Below are 16343 nucleotides of genomic sequence, written 5' to 3' on the forward strand. Positions count from 1 at the left end.
CTTAGTGGCCAAGTTTCCACATGTGCATTAACCCCTCAGTGTTCATGATCTAGCACATGTGCATTAACCCCTTAGTGGCCAAGTTTCCACATGTGCATTAACCCCTCGGTGTCCTGGTTCCAGCATTTGTTCATCAACTTGTCAGTGTTCAGGATCCAGCACATGTGCATTAACCCCCTAGCTGGCAAGTTTCTACACGTGCATTAACCCCTCAGTGTCCAGATTCCAGCACACGTACATTAACGCCTCGTTGACTAGATTACAACGCACAAGCATTAACCCCCTCATTGTCCAGGTTCCAGCACCTGTGCATTAACCCCTCAGTGGCCAGAATCCGGCACGTGTTAACCCCATTTCCAATCAGTCACCAAGCACATGCTTTAACCCCGTAGTGCCCAGAGTCTCCCAACACACATGCGTGTTAACCCCTTGGTGAACAGTCCCCCAGCACATGTGTTCTGCATTAACCCCTCGGAGCCCAGTCTCGGATAAAGAAGCATTTTTAAATGGAGAAGTAAATTAAAGCCCAACTCCGGGTAACGCATTTTTAAGCAGTTAGAGGGACAGTCTCTTCTCTAAGGAGCAAACCCCGGGAATAAAAGCAGACCATCGTAAGCAACACCCCGAGCAATGTAAATCCCGACCCATAAATCCCAACCCCCGTCACATTTTGCCGGACAGCTTGGTCCGCATGTAAATGGGGGAGAAAAATACAAATAAAGCCAAAAGAAATAAAAAAGAAATGTAAAAAATTTTTTAAAAAAGGAAATATATAGAACGGAATTCTGTCACCGCAGGTATTAATCTGCATGCGATTCTCGCGATATTCGTCCTGAAATAAGACGTATAAATCTACTTTCTCCACGGAGGTTATTATTTGTATAAATAAATTCCGTCCTCCGTCCTCCGCACAGATTTATATATTCAGTAAATATTCAATTTCCTGGATTTTCCATTCCAAAGCGCGAGCTCCTGTGGTTTCCCCTCGGCATACCAAGCCGTCCAATCCGTGTGATGTCAGGCAGATTAGCATCGCGCCGCCCACTTCCTGTACATTATATAATATATATCACACCGTCCGTCTCCTACACAGGGAGAGTCCGCGCTGGGGGAGGAATTATGGCTCCCGGAAGAGATTTAGGAAAAAATTGGGTTAATCCAATCTTACCGACCCACTCAGCTCCGCGCCGGGGGCGGCACGGCGGGCGATGTGCCAGGGGGGTCAGAGGAGGTCACCCTGAACGACTATAATACGGAAACCAACCAATCACACCACTCCCTCACACTGCATATAATACAAATATCCCCAACAATATATTCCTATATCTACATAGGAAGGATAGACTCATATCATACAGGAGTGACATCACCGCTCTCCAGATATAAGATATATTATACAGGAGTGACATCACCGCTCTCCAGATATATTATACAGGAGTGACATCACCGCTCTCCATATATATTATACAGGAGTGACATCACCGCTCTCCATATATATTATACAGGAGTGACATCACCGCTCTCCAGATATAAGATATATTATAAAGGAGTGACATCACCGCTCTCCAGATATATTATACAGGAGTGACATCACCGCTCTCCAGATATAAGATATATTATACAGGAGTGACATCACCGCTCTCCATATATATTATACAGGAGTGACATCACCGCTCTCCAGATATAAGATATATTATACAGGAGTGACATCACTGCTCTCCAGATATATTATACAGGAGTGACATCACTGCTCTCCAGATATATTATACAGGAGTGACATCACTGCTCTCCAGATATATTATACAGGAGTGACATCACCGCTCTCCAGATATATTATACAGGAGTGACATCACTGCTCTCCAGATATATTATACAGGAGTGACATCACCGCTCTCCAGATATATTATAGAGGAGTGACATCACCACTCTCCAGATATATTATAGAGGAGTGACATCACCACTCTCCAGATATAAGATATATTATAGAGGAGTGACATCACCGTCTCTCCAGATATAAGATATATTATACAAGAGTGACATCACCGCTCTCCAGATATAAGATATATTATACAAGAGTGACATCACTGCTCTCCAGATATATTATAGAGGAGTGACATCACCACTCTCCAGATATATTATAGAGGAGTGACATCACCACTCTCCAGATATAAGATATATTATAGAGGAGTGACATCACCGCTCTCCAGATATAAGATATATTATACAAGAGTGACATCATCGCTCTCCGGATATATTATAGACGAGTGACATCACCACTCTCCAGATATATTATAGACGAGTGACATCACCACTCTCCAGATATATTATAGACGAGTGACATCACCACTCTCCAGATATAAGATATATTATACAGGAGTGACATCACTGCTCTCCAGATATATTACACAGGAGTGACATCACCACTCTCCAGATATAAGATATATTATACAGGAGTGACATCACCGCTCTCCAGATATAAGATATATTATACGGGAGTGACATCACGGCTCTCCGGATATGTTACATTGTATCGGGCTGTAAATCAGGCAGAACTCGGATATCACTATGGAGAGCATTTGGCCTTTATCTTCTTTTATATCTTATTATATGACAAACATTAAATATAATTTGCGGCGTTGTCGTGGGAAGCGTTGCGGCGCGGAGGAGATGCGCGGGCGGGGAGCGCCGGAGGAAAACACACAAATAAACACAGACCATAATATACAGATATAATGTACGGAAGAGACGGATCCTTACCCGGTACCAGACGATCTCCCGCATCCGCCCGTCCGTCCTGAAGTTGCATTTTAGGGTCACGGCGTCTCCCACCACCACTGGGGGGAGGGGCTCGATGGTGACCGTTAAATATCCTAAAAAGGACAGAAGAAAAAAAAAAGGAGACTAAATCAATGTGGAATTTTATTTATCAATTTAACCCCTTCATTCCGGGGCACTCCCCCTCCCCCTCCCCCCCCTTCCTGCCCAGGACAATTTTCCCCTTTCAGTGCCCTCGCACTTTGAACGACAATCACACGATCACACAACACTGTACACAAATCATTTTTTACCGTTTTTTTTTTCTTCACACATCTAGCTTTCTCTTGGTGGTATTTAATGGCTACTTTATTTTTTTATTTTTTGCTAAATAAAAAAAAAATAATAATAATTTCTTTGTTTCCGTTCCAAATTTTTGCAAAACAAATCAATATTCTTCATAAATTTAGGCCACAATGTATTCTGCTCCATTTCCTTGGTGACAATCCCCCAAATCCGTGTTCATTATTTAATCTGAAGGAACGTTAGAGAGACCCCCCCATGGGATGTCCATTTGAAAAATCGATCAATCCTAATGTACCGACGGCCAATCTCGTTTCTCGAGGCCCGAAAACACCAGGACGGTAAAAATACCCCCCAAACTGACCCCTTTTTGGAATGTAGGCAGTCTGAGGTATTTGGTAGGAGGCATGGCGAGTTTTTTGAAGTTGTAAAAAAAACATTTTTACATGCTTTCATCAGTGCAGTACAGCGTCCTCACATAACTGCGGTGTCTGATCAGTGACATCGACTGGAGACAGTAAGAAAAAAAAAATAATAATCCTTATTTGACATTTTTTTTTTCCTCTTATTTTTTTTTTATGACTTGTTTTTCAACACACTTTGACCAGAGCAGAATAATGCAACATTGTATTACTTTAGGGAAGGGAGTGAATGAGCAAGGGGGAGCAAGTTATACTTTTTGTCACCTTAGGGAGGAAGTTGTCACCCTAGGGGGGGAAGTTGTCACCCTAGGGGGGGAAGTTGTCACCCGAGGGGGGGAAGTCGTCACCCGAGGGAGGAAAGTCGTCACCCGAGGGAGGGAAGTCGTCACCCGAGGGAGGAAAGTCGTCACCCGAGGGAGGGAAGTCGTCACCCGAGGGAGGGAAGTCGTCACCCGAGGGAGGGAAGTCGTCACCCGAGGGAGGGAAGTCGTCACCCGAGGGAGGGAAGTCGTCACCCGAGGGAGGAAAGTCGTCACCCGAGGGAGGAAAGTCGTCACCCGAGGGAGGGAAGTCGTCACCCGAGGGAGGGAAGTCGTCACCCGAGGGAGTGAAGTCGTCACCTGAGGGAGGGAAGTCGTCACCCGAGGGAGTGAAGTCGTCGGGAGTCGTCACCCGAGGGAGGGGAGTCGTCACCCGAGGGAGGGGAGTTGTCACCCGAGGGGGGAAGTTGTCACCTGAAGGGAGAAGAGAGAGAAGGGGGGAGAAGAGAGAGAAGGGGGGAGAGAGGGAGGGGGAGAGAGAGGGGAGAGAGGGCAGAGAGAGGGGGAGAGGGGAGAGAGAGAAAAGGGGCAAGAGAGAGAGTGGGCGAGAGAGAGAGAGAGATAGGGTGAGAAGAAGGGGGCGAGAGAGAGAGGCCAAGAGAGAGGAGAGAGAGAGGGAGAGAGAGGGGCCAAGAGAGAGGGAGAGAGAGGGGCCAAGAGAGAGGAGAGAGAGAGAGAGGGAGAGAGAGAGAGAAGAGAGAGAGAGGGAGAGAGAGAAGAGAGAGAGAGAGGGAGAGAGAGAGGAAGAGAGAGAAAGAGAGAGGAAGAGAGAAAGAGAGAGGAAGAGAGAGAGAAAAAGAGGGGCCAAGAGAGAGACCATCTTCTGTGGTCCATCTCCATGCCCATAGCCTCTGACCAAGCCCTCTGGCTTTACCAGTCTCTGACCATTTCCTGTAGGATTCTCAGTCTCTGATCAAGTTCTGGGGCATTTCCACAGTCCCTGGACCATCTCCCGTAGCATGCCGGTAGTCTCCGACCATGTCCTGGAGCATTTCCACAGTCTCTGACCATCTCCTGTAGTTTGCACATAGTTTCTGACCATGTCCCGTGACATTTCCACAGTCTCTGACCATCGCCTCTAGCATGCCCGCAGTCTCTGACCACGTCCTATGGTAGTTCTGCAGTCTCTGACCACGTCCTATGGTAGTTCTGCAGTCTCTGACCATCTCCTGTAGCATGCCCGCAGTCTCTGACCACCTCCTATGGTAGTTCTGCAGTCTCTGACCATCTCCTGTAGCATGCCCGTAATTTCTGACCATGTCCTAGGGAATTCCCACAGTCTCTGGCCATCTTCAAAATACGCAGAGGTGAGAAGTGCGTCACGGAAGATGAAGACAATGACACAAATCTCCACGCAGTTTTTTATGTGTTTTTTTTTTTTTTTTTAAGTAAAAGAACAACAACTGCTTTTGAAGTTGACAAGTCGGCTTTTGCTGCACCTTTTCGTAAATTTGAGGACAAAAGTGGAAAACGATGATAAATTTTGAGGTTTAGCTCAGAACGACACCCCCCCCCCCCCCCAAAAAAAAAACGACACTGCGGGTAATCCGCGGCAATAACAGGCCTTTCTCCACATTCGGATTTGGTACATGATTTCAATCTCGGTAGCTAAAGGCAATTATACGTGAAGCGTCCCCCGAACGCACCCAGAAGCACCCCTGTAGGAGCCTCTACGACGCGATTACACCTGCCAAGAGCGCAGCCCCAACCTGACTCAGCAACATCTCCACGCTCGCTGCTCCACCGCTTCTCCGCTAAAAAGGGTGGGGGGGGGGGGGATAGGGAACATCTGAGGTGCCCTTGCTGCTTCAGAGAAGGTGGGGGGGGGGTTTGTCTTTGAAATTGAAGGGGTTAATTAAAGTGTGCTCCCATCCATTAAATGCATACAAAGGAGAAAAAAAATGTATTCACAAACAGGATTAATTCAGAGGAAGCGAGCACACAAAGACTGAAACGCGCGGGTCATATGCAAATGAAGCTGCAAAGGATGAATACGAAGCGACAAAAAGGGATACGGAGAGGATAGTCGGGTATTGAGGAGCACCGCCGTATTGTGTGTTCAGCAGGAGCGGGCAATATGGAGCTAAAACTACAAGTCACAGCATGCCCTGAGAAGCTAACCATAACTCTGAATGTCCAAATTCTATTACTTAGAATAGTCCTCAGTCCCTCCCTTAAAGGACCTTGGTGTCTAAAGCTCTGGTTCCCAACTGGTGGCCCCACGTGGTCCTTTCCCACTTTTTGTGTGGCCCTCAGGGCTCCTGCAGACACTACTCTGTTTCCAATCTATGACTCCTGAAGAATGTCCCTAGTCTACAGCTCATCCAATAGAATGGTGACAGTCTTTGACCATCTCCTGTAGTAGGCCCATAGCCTCTGACCAAGTCCTGTGGCTTTCCCACAGTCTCTGACCATCTCTTGTAGGATTCTCATAGTCTCTAACCATGTCTTGGGGCATTTCCACAGTCCCTGACCATCTCCTGTAGTATGCCCATAGCCTCTGACCAAGTGCTCTGGCTTTTCCACAGTCTCTTACCATCTCTTGTTGGATTCTCATAGTCTCTGATAAAGTCCTGAGGCATTTCCACAGTCCCTGGACCATCTCCTGTAGCATGCCGATAGTCTCTGACCATGTCCTGGGGCATTTCCTTTCCACAGTCCTGGGCCTTCTCCTGTAGCATGCCCATAACCTCTGACTGAATCCTGGGGCATTTCCACAGTCTCTGACGATCTCTTATAGCATACCCGGAAGTCTCTGACCAAGTCCTGGAGCATTTCCAGCGTCTCTGGCCATCTCCTGAAGTGTGGCCATAGTTTTTGACCATGTCCTGTGACATGTCCATAGTCTCTAATAGGGATGAGCTCGGTGTTTGACTCGAACATCGGCCATTCGTCTGTTCGGCGAATTCAGAACTTTGCGGACCGTTCGCACCAAATTAGTGTGGCACAAACGGCCCACAATGCACTACGCCATCACAGTGCATTGCTGGCTCATGATTGGCCAAGCATGCACTGTGACCCCGCATGCTTGGCCAATCACAGCGCCGGCAGCGAGGAGAGCCATAATTGGCCACAGGCAGGATGCCTGTGGCCAATTATAGCTCAGGGGGTTTAGTACACGCCCCACACTATATAATGCTGCCAGCGCGGCGGCCTTGTGTAGTGTGTTTTCCGGTGTGCAGGGAAAGCGCTAGATAGGTAGGGACAGTGTGTTCTTTTCTCAGGCATCTTAAAGTTAAAGTGGGTGTTGTGTGCCTCCAGCACAGTATACACCTGAAGCTACCCTTTTTTGCTGGTGTTCTCTAATACAGCCATCTGCAGGAGTTAGTGGGTGTTGTGTGCCTCCAGCACAGTATACACCTGAAGATACCCTTTATTGCTGGTGTTCTCTAATACAGCCATCTGCAGGAGTTAGTGGGTGTTGTGTGCCTCCAGCACAGTATATACCTGAAGATACCCCTTATTGCTGGTGTTGTCTGTTGCATAGCTTGCATATTAGCCTTTAAAATTAGCACTTTTGATTTCAAACGTTCAAGTCCCATAGACTTTAATAGGGTTCTAAAGTTCGTATGAATATTAGGGCTGTTCGAAGGTTCTGGTGCGAACCGAACCCGGGGGGTGTTCGGCTCATCCCTAGTCTCCAACCATCTCCTCTAGCATGCCTGTGGTCTCTGACTATGTCCCGTGGTAGTTCTGCACTCTCTGACCATCTCTTGTGGCATGCCCGTTATTTCTGACCATGGAAATTTCCACAGCCTCTGACCATCTCCTGTAGCAAGCCTGTAGTCTCTGACCATGTCCTGTCGTAATTCTGCAGTCTCTGACCATATCCCGTAGCGTGCCCGTAGTCTCTGACCATGTCCTGTGGTATTTCTATAGACTCTGACCCTCTCCTGTATCATGTCCGCAGTTTTTGACCATCTCTTATGTCATGCCTATAGCCACCGGCCATATCCTGTTGCGTGTCAGCTGTTTGATACTGAATATTCGCTATTAAGTGTGGCCGCTGACATCACCAAAGGGCCACACTTGAGGTCCCCTATATCAAGAAAGCAGACCACCACTGATCAAAAGGTCCCCATCTCACCAACATACAAACACATAATTGGGGCCAGTTTGGAAAGGAACCAATTAACCCACCAGCATGGAAAGGGTGAAATGTATAACCAATACACTGGAATTGAAATGAGGTACATTTAAAATTAACCTACCAGCCTGGATTTTCAGTGTGGGAGGAAACCAACGTTCACAGAAGATACCCACACAAACACAGAGAGAGCATGCAGACTCCATGCAGATAGTGTCCCTAGTGGAATATGAACCAGAAGCCTCATTACCACCAGGCAGAAGTGCTAACATATGGAGGCACCATCAGGAACTATGCAGGAGCCATCAGGAATTCAGCAGGAACTATGCAGGCTCCACCAGGAACTATGTAGGAGCTATGCAGGCACCATCAGGAATTATATAGGAACTATGAGCATCAGGAACTATGTAGGAACTAGGAGGTACCATGAGGAACTATGTAGGAACTATGCAGGCACTATCATGAACTATGCAGATACCATGAGGAACTATGCAGGAACTATGCACACGCCATCAGGAACTATGTAGGAACTATGAGCATCTGGAACTATGTAGGAACTAGGAGGTACCATGAGGAACTATGCACACACCATCAGGAACTATGCACACACCATCAGGAACTATGTAAGAACTATGAGCATCAGGAACTATGTAGGAACTATGCAGTACCATCAGGAACTATGCAGGCACTATCATGAACTATGCAGATACCATCAGGAACTATGCACACACCATAAGGAACTATGAAGGCACCATCAGGAATTATGCAGGAACTAGGAACATCAGGAACTATGTAGGAACTAGGAGGTACCATGAGGAACTATGTAGGAACTAGGAGGTACCATGAGGAACTATGTAGGAACTAGGAGGTACCATGAGGAACTATGTAGGAACTATGCAACACCATCAGGAACTATGTAAGAACTATGAGCATCAGGAACTATGCAGTACCATCATCAGAAACTATGCAGGAACTATGCAGGCACTATCATGAACTATGCAGATACCATCAGGAACTATGCACACACCTTAAGGAACTATGAAGGCACCATCAGGAATTATGTAGGAACTATGAGCATCAGGAACTATGTAGGAACTAGGAGGTACCATGAGGAACTATGCAGTACCATCAGGAACTATGCAGGCACCATCATGAACTATGCAGGCACCATCATGAACTATGCAGGCACCATCAGGGACTATGCAGGACCTATGCAGGCACCATCAGGAACTATGCAGGCACCATCAGGGACTATGCAGGCACCATCAGGGACTATGCAGGACCTATGCAGGCACCATCAGGGACTATGCAGGACCTATGCAGGCACCATCAGGAACTATGCAGAAACCATCAGATGAGAGGTCAATCAGCCACAGCTCAAGGAACCCCAACCAACCTCTGCTGGAACCCTGGTTGAGAATGGTTGTCCAAATAAACACATACGTAGATATGTCTCAGAATGCCATTGCAGTAAGCATTCCTCACACCTTGACCAAGCCAAAGCCTCAAGCTACTAAGAACCGCAAGTCCCAGCATGCCGTAAAAACAAAACAAAAAAAACAACAGCGACAACATGCTTTGGCTGGTAGTTCTTACTGCAATGTTTCCTTTCCCAGCAGCCGCCCCCACGCGATGGCGTCCAGCAGAAATTCAGAAATATCTTCTTCCAGACTACTTGGCGGCTGTAGAACACTCATGATTATAATTGCCTTTAATGAGCGGTGTAAAAGTTCTATAGTTTTCCTTCTAGAAATAGTTACTCCCCGGAGCCATTCTTAAGGAATGTAAAAAAAACTGCAGTCTATATAAAATGAGGAACCGTTATATCTACAGATACGCAGATAGACGATCATTAGGAAGAATTGATGACTTTGCAGCTGACCTTTCGAATGGAGAGTGGTTATGGAGGATCTGTCTCTGGGTATTGCAGATGGCCTTCTCTTCACTAACATATCACAGCGCCGGGGAGAATAAACGAAAAGGAAAAAAAAGAAAGGAACGAAGGCGATATCCCATTATCTAAAGGCCAATTGTTCAGATTATTATTAGAGACCCCATGGTGCTTGTTCTTGCTTTTCCATCGAAGTCCATGCTCACCACAAGACAAAATAAGGTATTAGCCTAAAATTTGCATAAGCCACGCCTCCTGACGCGGTGCGCTGTCATAGCTCATGCAAAAAGCAAGGGGCAAATACTAAAGCTGGATACACACTATACAACTTTTGTTGTTCGATTTCCTTTAGATTTACCTTCAACTATGTAGCGCAAGGGCCGGCCTGAGTGCATACAAATCGAAAGAGTTTAGGTTTGACCTCCATATTATATAGTTTTGGAAAATCTAAAAAGGAAAAAAAAAAAAAAAAACAATCTAAAGAAAATTGTATAGTGTGTATCCAGCTTAAGGGATGACCAGTGAAGGCAAAAGATTGACCACAGGCTCAGACACTTGTACCTACACATGGGATCTTGTGTCTACTGTTGCCACCACCTAGCATTGTATTTGCAGAACTTTGATTCCGGTTTAGCCAGGTCTGGGTTTATTAGTTCTTCAAATTGGCTACTACAGTGTCCTTTTAGGATACATCTCATCAATCATCCTACTCTCCCAAAGTCCAATCTTCCTCTAAAGCTTGGTCCTTTGTCAGACACCATCTGTTCCTACTCCTCGAAACCTCAATCCCTTGTCAGTCATCATGCCCTTTCCTCCTCCAAACCTCAACCCCTTGTCAGTCAATTACCTCCTCAACTCTTCCAAACCTCACTTTACATTTTGGTCATCCTCCTCTCTCTTTTCCTCTAAACTTCGGCCCCTTGCCGCTCTTCTTCTGAACTACAGTTGCTTATCAGTTCTCCTTCCATCCTCTCTCCCAAAGCTTGGCCCCTTGCCAGTCACCATCCTTGCTCTTCTTCCAAAATTTAGTGGCTTATCCGTCCTCCTTCCATCTTCTTTTCCAAACTTTGGCTTCTTGCCAATCACCATTACCTCTCCTCCTTCAAACCTAAATCACTTGTTCATTATCACCCCCCCCCCTCTTCCTCCAAACCTCAATCACCTGCCAGTCATCCTCCCATTGCCTCCTCCAAACCTCAATCACTTATCAGTCATCCTCCCCTCTCCTCCTCCAAACCTTGATCCCTTGTCAGTCCCAATCTACTCTTCTCCAAACCTCAGTCACTTAATTGTCATCCTCCCCTCTCCTCCTCCAAACCTTGATCCTTTGTCAGTCACAATCTACTCTTCTCCAAACCTCAGTCACTTAATTGATATCCTCCCCTCTCCTCCTCCAAACCTTGATCCCTTGTCAGTCACAATCTACTCTTCTCCTCCAAACCTCAGTCACTTTTCTGTCATCCTCCATTCTCTTCTTCCAAACATCGGCCCCTTGCCAGTCACTATCTCCACTCTTCTACCAAACTTTAGTCACTAACCAGTCCTCCTTCAATCTTTTCTTCCAAACCTTGGCCCCCTTGGCAGCGATTCTCCCCTCTTCCTCCAAACCTCAGTCACCTGTCAGTCATCTTACCCTCTCTTCCTCCAATCACTTGTCAGTCATCTTCCTCTAAACATCAGTCACTTGTCAGTATTCATCCCCTTTACTCTTCAAACTGTAGTTACTTGCCCGTTATTCTCCTCCTCCTCCAAACATCAGCCACTTGTTAGCCTAGCTCTTCCACCACAAGTTAATCACTCCATGGTCATAATCAGGTTGCTCACTACTGTGAAAGGTGATACTCAAGTTTATATGGAAAGTACTATGCTGGGGAGACTCACCCCTGAAGCAACAAAGCATTCATAAACACTGAGAAGTCTGTAAGGGGCTGCGACCACACCCCATGACCTTCCCCTGCAGAGCCAGAAAGCCTAAGGTGTCGTGACCACACTCCATGACCTTCCCTTGCAAGGCCAGAAAGTCTACGGTGCCATGACCACATTCCATGACCTTCCCTTGCAAAGCCAGAAAGTCTAGGGTGTCGTGACCATGCCCTGTGACCTTCCCCTGCAGAGCCAGCATTCATAAACACTGAGAAGTCTGTAAGGGGCTGTGACCACACCCCATGAATTTCCCTTGCAAGGCCAGAAAGTCTAGGGTGTTGTGACCACATTCCATGACCTTCCCTTGCAAAGCCAGAAAGTCTAGGGTGTCGTGACCATGCCCTGTGACCTTCCCCTGCAGAGCCAGCATTCATAAACACTGAGAAGTCTGTAAGGGGCTGTGACCACACCTCATGAACTTCCCTTGCAAAGCCAGAAAGTTTATGGTACCATGACCACATTCTATGACCTTCCCTTGCAAAGCCAGAAAGTCTAGGGCAGTGATGGCGAACCTTGGCACCCCAGATGTTTTAAAACTACATTTCCCATGATGCTCCACTACACTGCAGAGTGGATGAGCGTCATGGGAAATGTAGTTCCAAAACATCTGGGGTGCCAAGGTTCGCCATCACTGGTCTAGGGTGTCGTGATCATGCCCCATGACCTTCCCCTGCAGAGCCAAAATAATCGACTGTGTCATGACCACACCCCATGACTTTTCCCTGCAGAGCCATAAAGTCTAAGGTGTCATGACCACAAGCCCATGACCTTTCACCGCAGAGCCATAAAGTCTAAGGTGTCGTGACCACAAGCTCATGACCTTTCACCTCAGAGCCATAAAGTCTAAGGTGTCGTGACCACAAGCTCATGACCTTTCACCGTAGAGTCAGAAAGTCTAAGGCAGTGATGGCGAACCTTGGCACCCCAGATGTTTTGGAACTACATTTCCCATGATGCTCATGCACTCTTCAGTGTAGTGGAGCATCATGGTAAATGTAGTTTCAAAACATCTGGGGTGCCAAGGTTCGCCATCACTGGTCTAAGGTGTCGTGACCATGCCCCATGACTTTCCCCCGCAGAGCCAGAAAGTGTAAGGTGTTGTGACCATGCCCCATGACCTTCCCCTGCAGAGCCAGAAAATTGACAGTGTCGTGACCACACCCCATGACTTTTTCCTGCAGAGCCAGAAAGTCTAACGTGTTGTGACCACAACCCATGACCTTCACCTGCAGAGCCAGAAAGTCTAAGGTGTCGTGACCATGCCTCATGACCTTCCCCTGCAGAGCCAGGAAATCGAAGGTGTCGTGACCGGGCCTCATGACCTTCCCCTACAGAGCCAGAAAGTGTAAGGTGTTGTGACCATGCCCCATCACCTTCCCCTGCAGAGCCAGAAAATTGACGGTGTCGTGACCACACCCCATGACTTTCCCCCCGCAGAGCCAGAAAGTCTAAGGTGTCGTGACCACACCCCATGACCTTCCCCTGCAGAGCCAGAAAGTCTAAGGTATCATGACCACAATTCATGACCTTCCCCTGCAGAGCCAGAAAGTCTAAGGTATCATGACCACACCCCATGACCTTCCCCTGCAGAGCCAGAAAGCCTAAGGTATCATGACCACAATTCATGACCTTCCCTTGCAGAGCCAGAAAGTCTAAGGTATCATGACCACACCCCATGACCTTCCCCTGCAGAGCCAGAAAGTCTAAGGTATCATGACCACAATTCATGACCTTCCCTTGCAAAGCCAGAAAGTCTAAGGTATCATGACCACACCCCATGACCTTCCCCTGCAGAGCCAGAAAGTCTGAGGATATCGTGACCATGCCCCATGACCAATTCAAAACTGAAGAACCACCCACATACTTAAGCTGGCCACAGCCCTTAGATTATGGTCACGTTGAAAAGATTTGGATTATAAAAATTTTCCACTGGACCTGATGCCAGCATAACCAGGAATGGCGACGTGCCTCAAACACCCGTGTTCATAACTACAATAAGAAGAACGATAAAATACACTAGCAGCTCATCTCCCGGTGAATAAGATGACCAACTCAAATGAAAAACATTTGGATTGGGCAACGCTCAACCAAACGCCAATCTCTCCAAGTCCTATTCCACGGCAAGTCTGATCGCACATTTCAGCTGGTTTGCATGGGATGATGAACGCTTACAGCTAAAGTCAAGGAAGACAGCTAAATGCACCTGAAACACAGATAAAGGAAAAGCAGCTTTACTAGTGTGTATATATATATATATATATATATATGGATGGCAAATATATAGGAGAATCAAAAAGTAGCGATTCAGCAGTTCTCCCGATTCCGCGTTCTCTCATTGTGATGACGGCTGGGAATTCTTCAGCCTCTTAGAGCTCACCCAGGACAAGGGAGGCCCATGTATTCACCGTTCATAAACGGAGTCTTATTTACACCCCGGTAAAGGCTCATTGATGACTGGAAGGAAGAGATGACGGGGAGGACTCCGGGGGGTACAGAGAAATATTCCCATTATTACTGATACAAGAAACAGAAGAAGAAGAAGAAGAACAAGGAGGAGGTAATTGTTACCCACAGGGATTCCCACATCCCGCCATCGCCCGTCCTCACCTTCTGTATAATGCAAAGAAAATGCAGGAAAACAAATAAACAGATGTGATTTGTAAAACACTTGTACGGTGCGCCCCGGAACATTATCCCCGGGTGCCACGAATAGCTGCGCCACGTTCTAATCACATCCCATCATCAGAAGAAAACATTCAACAGATACAGCAGAGTGTTGCCTGAAATGTTAATACATATATATTTTCAATGACGGCTCGTCCATTAGGAGCGCACAGGCACCGCCCCCCCCCCCCCCCATCCATGTGTCCGGCCCCCTGATCTACATTAGACGCGTAAAATTAGTTTAGTTCCGAATTCATTTTTTTTTTAAACAAATTTCATCAATAAACCCGTTTAACCACTTTCAGCCCTCCGGACCATTTTGCTGGCTTAAGACCAGGCCACTTTTTGCGATTCGGCACTGCGTCGCTTTAACTGACAATTGCGCGGTCGTGGCGACGTGGCTTCCAAACAAAAATTAACGTCCTTTTTTACAATTTCTTTTTTTTTAACGTCCTTTTTTTCCCCACAAATAGAGCTTTATTTTGGTGGTATTTGATCACCTCTGCGTTTTTTATATTCTGCGCTATAAACAAAAATAGAGCGACAATTTTGAAAAAAAATAATTTTTTACTTTTTGTTATAATAAATATCTCCCAAAAATATATATATATAAAAAAAAAAATGTTTCCCTCAGTTTAGGCCGATACGTATTCTTCTACATATTTTCGGTAAAAAACCTCAATAAGCGATCGATTGGTTTGTGCAAAAGTTATAGCGTTTACAAAACAGGGGATCATTTTATGGCATTTTTATTAATATATATTTTTTTTTATTAGAAATTGCGGCGATCAGCGATTTTTATTGTGACTGCGACATTATGGCGGACACATCAGACATTTTTGACACATTTTTGGGACCATTGTCATTTATACAGCAATCATAGTTACATAGTTACATAGTTAGTCAGGTTGAAAAAAGACACAAGTCCATCAAGTTCAACCTTAAAAACAAATAAATAAAATAATCAATAAAATAAAAAATAATCACTGCTATACAAATGCACTTATTCCTGTGTAAATGACACTGGCGGTGAAGGGGTTATCCAGGGGGTGGCAGTGTAGGGGTTAAGTGTCCCTAGAGGCGTGTTACTAACTGTTGGGGGCTGGGCTTTGTTTTAGTGAACACTGGTCTCTGCTCCAATCACATGGAGTAGAGATCAGTGTCACTTGTTGCTAGGCAGAACGGGGAGATGCTGTTTACAACGGCTTCAGCCCGTTCAGCCTCCCCGTGAGACGATCGCGGGTATTCCCGTGGCGATCAAGTCCGCGGGACCTGCGACCGGACTCATGGGGGTCCAAACCGGCATGCGAGCGTGCCAGCAGCGGCGCGCACGCGATGGCAGGGCGGCATATAGAAATGGACGTACCTTTACGCCAATATGCCTGCCCGTGCCATTCTGCCGATGGTCACCGGCATGCGCCAGTCGGGAAGTGGTTAAAGAATTTTTCCAAATATTCATAAATCTGAATATTAAAAAATTTGTAAATTCATTAATCCATAAATTTCGTAAATTCATAAACTAGAATAATCAAATATTCATAGATTCATAAATTCGAATATTCAGAAATTCGGATTCTCAGAAAATCAGAAATTCTAAAATCCGAAAACAAGAATGAAAAGATTCAAAAGAACGAAAATCCGAAAATCTGAAATATTAAACTAACGCATAATAACAACTACTATCTATTGAATTATAGGTATTGGAATTTACTTTCAAATTTGGCTGTTAGAGAACGTAATGAATGCAAATTTATTCGAGGTTACGAATTATCCAAAATAATGACTACCGTATTTAAACGAATAAAATGTAACCAATAATAATAATAAATAATAATAATAATAATAAAAACTATTTTCACAATTTTACAAATTAATAAATTTGAATATTCAAAAATTCGTAAATTCATAAATCGAATTTTCAGAAATTAGAAAATCCGAAATCAAGAATGTAAAAAATTTAAAAAAAGAATGAAAATCCG

At 45.7% G+C, this 16343-nt stretch overlaps 1 protein-coding gene across 1 annotated transcript in view; it reads right to left on the minus strand.

The window, feature by feature from the left end:
* Positions 1–16343, minus strand: part of IGSF21 (immunoglobin superfamily member 21) — a 674741-nt gene that overhangs the window by 521535 nt on the left and 136863 nt on the right. Inside the window, exon 2 of the mRNA XM_077456355.1 lies at positions 2758–2870. Within this exon, the coding sequence (XP_077312481.1) occupies positions 2758–2870 (113 nt within the window). The remainder of the gene's footprint in view (positions 1–2757; positions 2871–16343) is intronic.

Source organism: Lithobates pipiens, unplaced genomic scaffold, assembly GCF_037356315.1.
Source record: "Lithobates pipiens isolate NorthernLeopardFrog02 unplaced genomic scaffold, aLitPip1_a1.2 Scaffold_27, whole genome shotgun sequence".
Lineage (NCBI taxonomy): Eukaryota > Metazoa > Chordata > Amphibia > Anura > Ranidae > Lithobates > Lithobates pipiens.